The following is a 6,000-nucleotide window of genomic DNA, read 5'->3' on the forward strand; positions in this document are numbered from 1 at the left end:
AAAGAGAAGCATGAATCCGTCCTCAAAGTTAAAAATTGAATACTTACAAGTATGGTGGTTCTCTCTTAACTTGAGGTTTTGACACATATAGAACAGAAATTCCATCAGCATAATAATCTTCGAGATAAGTTGTAATGGGGCGAAGGGAAACTAGGCAAGATACAATATGTGTGGCATGCAAGAGAGATTAGATTGAATGTAGACTAAGAGTTACAGAAAAAGCTATCAACATTTAACTGCAACATGTGCTAAAGATGATTTAAGCATCAAAATATGTTGTAGGAATATTTGTAGAGATTAAATTGAATTATTGAAGAGACTTGAAGTTTAATCTAAATTTAAATTTAATTAAAAAATAATTTTGCACATATAAGGTACAATTCAGAAAATAAAATCAACTTATTCTTAAAGTAGTTAAAGTCTAAAGTTTAAAAGAATAAACGCAAAAAAGAAATAAAAGAAAAGAAAGTCCAAAACCATAAAAAGGAAAAAGTTTAATCAAATAAGCAACAAATGATAATTTAACATGTGTAATTGTGAACCCCGTCTGCTCAGCCCTTGCTCCGTCCTATTGACCCACTTGCATGAACTCTTTATAGCGGCTAGCCAGCAAGCACATGGTGCGTGACATAAGTTCCCACAATCTCACTACTCCACTAGGAGGTTCCAACTGTTTCTTGTTCGCTCCTTAAACTAAACCTAAAATGCAGAGTTGGGTTCCATTTTGAATTAAAATAGTATTAAATGCTAAATAAATAATGCACTAAAAAATTTTGATCCTCAATATAAACATAAGTTATGATTGGTTTGAACAAATCTTTAGTTTTCACTTGAACCGTATGATCTATGGATCCGATGCATTTATTTATTTATTTATTTATTTATTTTATCACTGGATCATGATTTCAAATGTATTGTCATAAAGAACACTCCATCAATGGCTGCATGCATATCATATCCCGTATCTCAGTAGCTAACATAATTAAGTTAGTAGTGGTTTTCAGTATTCTGACAAATTTCCAGGATATTGGCTATAATTATTGTACAATCTTGGATGGTGGGTCTTAATTGTTTTGTCGCATCAAAAGTTACAATACAACCCCATTAATGGGGGGTTTGCTGCACCAGTTCATGGGAGAACCATTTCCATTTTTTGCAAGTACTAAGACATTCGTTCCATCAATACTTCATCGCCAACTTCCAAGTCTATACTCACTCAATCAAGACTGTATATCTGTCCGTATATCCAATTAACCGAAAATCCAAACTATTAATACATTCAAGAAATTTTTACATATGTCAACCATAAAAAACTTCAATTGGTTGATAATCTTTGGATACCCTGCTCTGCTGTTTTTTTGGATTTAACCCTTAGAATTTTCTTTTCTCGATGAATATCTTACATGTATGAAAAGTTACAAGAGCTTGGTACAACTGAACAAGAGCCTAAGCTCCAACTAATATAAAACAAGGCTCTAAATATTGATAAACCTAAAGTCCGAGTCAAGTAACCCAAGAGGATCTTACTCTTGAATTAGACCTCCATCATTGTTCACGAGCGAGAGCTAAGGAGGATTCAAAGCTATACCAATGGCCAAAAGCCATATGAGCAAACCATTGCATGGTAGACAACTATCGAAGTGAAAGACACATTATGGGAAAAGCCGATCAATAGATGTGAAGAACTTCAGAAAAGAACGTTCAAAACATAAGCCATCAAACTGGCCAATGCTGGTTTTATGGTATGGCAAAGGGGTCAAATGGAGGGTAGTGACCAGCTACTCATCAGCCAAACGGCTAGCCACCATGATATCCTTGGAGAGTTCTAAGGATCCTTTTTAGATCTCGCCATTCAAGATCTCTAACCGAAGGTCCGAATGGTCAGTACTCTTGATCGACCGAGAGAGGTCAGGCAAGGCTCCTCCAAATCTTGGGTGAGGATGGGGAATAATTGCAAGCAACTGGACCTGAGTGGAGTTGCTAAAAGGCGCTAGGTAGAGAGGTGCGGCAGTGGCAGAGGCGAGGGGGGTTCACGCAGATAGGCTTTGTAGAAGAGAGACTGGTGTAGGGTCTGTAGCCGGTAGTGGAGAAGGCTTGAACGACGGCAAAAGAGGGAAGCAAGTCTCTAGAGATACAAAACCAAGAGAGAATTTGTAGTAGTATTTGAAGATTTATTTGGCCGTAGATATTGAAATCTTATAATTCCAATAAGATAATGTCATGCGAAAACCTTTATTAATTGCAAGGGAAATTACTTATTGCAGAGGGCCGCTCAAGAAACAAACTCGAATTTAATGTTTAGAATGGAATGCTCATCTTCGTTAAAAGTAAACAGTTAAGAATGTTAATGCATGGGTCGAGTGAGAATGACGTCTATAATCGATTTACAGTAGCAGCATAGAAGATAACATAAACTGAAATATGGATATAATGAAAGATCAAAGCCAGAAACATTCCAAGTAAAAACTGAAAGCTAAACATTCATTGATACCATTTTTTATTATGGAATCAAACAAAGCTGCCCCGACACTAGCAACGACATCAAAACACCCCGCAATTTTTCCTGTTATCCTAAACCTAACTGATCCCCGATAGAGAACAAAAAAAAAAAAAAGGGAAATCCATTCAAAGAACCAAGTGGAACAACCCACTAATACTTCTTTAAATCCTCTCAACCTTGTCAGCTTTAACGACGGGATTTGCTTTGGCAATCGCATCACGTCCAGTACCCTTGAAATCAAAGGAGCAATCATGTTTTTCCGCGTAACGATGCTCGCCGCAGAATGTACTCCCGCACTTGCACTTGAACCCGGTCAATCCAACCTTCTTTCTGCAGATGAAGCACCTGTTCGCCGCCTTGGGTTCCGCCGGTTTATCATCGGAGACAATAGCAGCCGGTTGTTTCTCGACCACCGTCGATGAGGAACCCACATGAGGAAGCTCAAGAACAGGCTTCACAGTCTCGTCAACGACATCTTCCTGCTTCGTATTAACGCTGAGGGATTTCTCCATGGCAGCTTTCGCCTTGGCAGCTTGCTCCTCCCCGGCACGGATGTCCCGGTAACACTTGGAACAGAGGTTCATATTCGCCGCCGTGCCGAAAAACCCACAGCCGTTGGCACAAAGTTTTGGCTCCGATGGAGGGAAGCTAGTTCCTTCATTCTGTTCAGAACCCATGATTTCTTTATGCGTTTGCTTTTGGTTTCTACAATCAAAGATCAGAAAAAAAAAGTTAGGGTTTTGATTGGGGGGGGGGGGTTTGGTTCAAAAGATTAAAGGTCCTTTCGGTTCTTGATTTTCACGGAATATCATAAGCAGTCAAAAGTTGAATTACCCCCAAAGAGCTTAGCAATCAATATATATAGATTTTGATTATTCCCATTTTTTATATTGGCAAATATACCCCTTACCTACATAAGCTTTATGGCTGGCTATACCGACTTATTAAGGGTATTATAGTACATATGAAAAATTGCGTAGCCTTCTCAAACACCAGGCCGACAAGTCAGGGGCTTGGAAGTTGAAAGAAAAAGAAAAGTGGAAGGACAAACAAATCGCCAAGATAGCTCGTTTAGTTAAAATATAAAAGAGGGTAATTTTGTCTTTCAAACGCCGACTTAAACCCAGACTCCATCGATAATCAGAATCGTTCCCGAAGAATCCGGTTAAAACTTAAAATTCAAATCATCCCCGAAATTAACACGTTAAATATCCCTATTTAATATCAGCGGTCCATCGGAATTAAATCGAACGGTCACCATAATAATTATGAGTCATATAATGATAATAATATGAATATGAAAATTTTCCTAACATTTCTTCAATCGGTGAACATGAAACCCAGAAAATCAAAATCAAAATCGAAAAACAAAAACCTGTTAAGACATACATACCTCGTTAATTCGACAATCAGAGGTTGTTTGTTCCTCGTTTTATTCTTGTTCTAGGTCGGCGTTGATCGATGATTTAAGAAAACGTGAGGAAATCCGAAGACAGAGAAGATTTTTTTTTTCCAAATCCAGAATCTGACTAAAAAAAAGAAAGGGAATTGAGAAATGATTTATAGAAACAGCAGAGGAATTCTGATTCCTTTCTTGGTGGAAAACAACAGGAGCAGAAAATAGAATACAACAAATGGGAAAACAAAAACGAAACCGAAACTCGAAAAATAATTAATAAAACTAAAAACCAAACCAAAACCCAGAACGAAGACCTTTGGTTTGGTTTTAAGCTTTAATTTTTTCTTTTTTTTTTCTTGGCCTCTTGGGTGGGGTTTGTTTTTGTTTCTACGGCACCCACGGTTTTTGAGTCGGCGTGGCAGGGGTACACGGTATTTTGATAGGGCTCGAGAAATCTGAGCTGTTTGATGAATCCTGATTTTTGCTGACGTCAAAGGTGCCATTATCTGACGGTTAGTGGAGTGGGACCACCTATTTTGAGGAAGGGTGTTTAAGGAATTTTCGAGGTTGTTTAATTAAAAATTAAAACTGTTTTATTTTAATAAATTAATAAAAAGTTGCTTTCGGAAAAGCCATTTGCTCTTTACCCCTCGCTTCTTTGCCACGCTTCTTTCTCGATGCAACGTTCACGTTGAACCCGGTCCAATTGTGGGGTATAACCGGACCAAGTGGATCCATTTGATGTTGATAATGACATATATTTTGTTCTATTTACAACTTTAATAAAATACTTACCATTCCTATTTTTTCATTTTTCTTTTTAAATTTTGGATTACCTAATCATAACAACATGTTCATGTCATTACCATGCGGTACTAAATGGTTTGGTCTTTTATTATAAATTGACCCACTAAAAATCTATAAAATATCAAAAGTTTTTTTTATATTTATATTTTGAATTTTATATAAAGCTAAAATCTCAAATAATCTATTCAAAAATAAGTTCATTGAAACGTACTCTTAGTTAAATCCTTTGAATCATGCTTCGTATTTAATTTTGGATTCATTTTCCGTCCAACTCCTTAACAAATCGTTAGAAATTAATTGATTTTCTATTATTTTATAAGCGTTTAATTATTATTTTATTATTTTTAAAGTTTAATTGATTGTTTAAGTTGAATAATTTATTAAAATTTTAAAAAATATATTCTAATTTTAAAGGTATAAATTATAAAAAATGTAGAAAAAATAAATGTTAATTTTTTTAGAAAAATATAAAATTAAAATTTACTACACCTTTTTATTTTCTCTCACACCTTGTCCTTAATTGTACTTCAATAACTAAAACTTTACTCATCATCAAATGTGTTCTTGATGGGCCAAACTCAAGCTCGATTTAAAAATATTTTCATGCTCGAGTTCAACTAGACTTGGCCCAAAAAAAATTTTTGTTTCACTATTTTAAACAAGAATAAAAAAAATTAAATTTAAATTTAATTATACATATATAATATTAAAATAAGTTTATATATATTATGTTTTGAGTTTTATTCCATCTAAATCATGCTTAGATTTTTAATTCGAAACTTATTTTTAATTGAGATATATTATATTATGAAACTAATTAATTCTTTATAATATCTAATTTTAATGGTAATTATTCTTTATACTCGTAATTGTTTTATATAACTTAGAAAAAAAAATAATTAGTAATTTGAGATTGAACTTGGGAAAAGCCGAAAGGGTATGAAAAATGTCGGGCTGCCCAAAAACTGTAAGAAATTCAAAATACTGGCGGCCTAGAAATTGATCCTTTTATATGGGCGGCCCAGAAACTGTAGGAAATTAAAAACTTAAGATCTTTTTTGGTGAAATATAAAAAATAAGATAAAACCCGAATAACAAACACAATTAGCGTGACTCAAGCTCAAGTCACATATGAGGCAGTGAACACTCCGACCATCAGGGCATCACATAAGGTTAAAAAAAATTTTAATTTATGTTTAATATAATAATGTTTTATAATCATAAAAAAATTTAAACAAATCAAATTTATTTTTATCAAATAAAACTAAATAAAAGATTAATCATCTATTATTAT

General features: G+C 34.4%; 1 protein-coding gene across 1 annotated transcript; it reads right to left on the reverse strand.

Annotated features, from left to right (window-relative positions):
- Positions 1 to 2,405: 2,405 nt before the first annotated feature.
- Positions 2,406 to 4,280, reverse strand: LOC105765162 (zinc finger A20 and AN1 domain-containing stress-associated protein 1). Its single transcript, XM_012584120.2, has 2 exons — positions 3,894 to 4,280; positions 2,406 to 3,205 (listed from the first exon to the last, which is right to left on the reverse strand). Exon 2 carries the CDS (start codon positions 3,175 to 3,177, stop codon positions 2,662 to 2,664), a length of 516 nt encoding a protein of 171 aa, XP_012439574.1. The 5' UTR covers positions 3,178 to 3,205; positions 3,894 to 4,280; the 3' UTR covers positions 2,406 to 2,661.
- Positions 4,281 to 6,000: the final 1,720 nt, after the last annotated feature.

The sequence above is a fragment of the Gossypium raimondii genome, chromosome 12, assembly GCF_025698545.1.
Source record: "Gossypium raimondii isolate GPD5lz chromosome 12, ASM2569854v1, whole genome shotgun sequence".
Taxonomy (NCBI): domain Eukaryota; kingdom Viridiplantae; phylum Streptophyta; class Magnoliopsida; order Malvales; family Malvaceae; genus Gossypium; species Gossypium raimondii.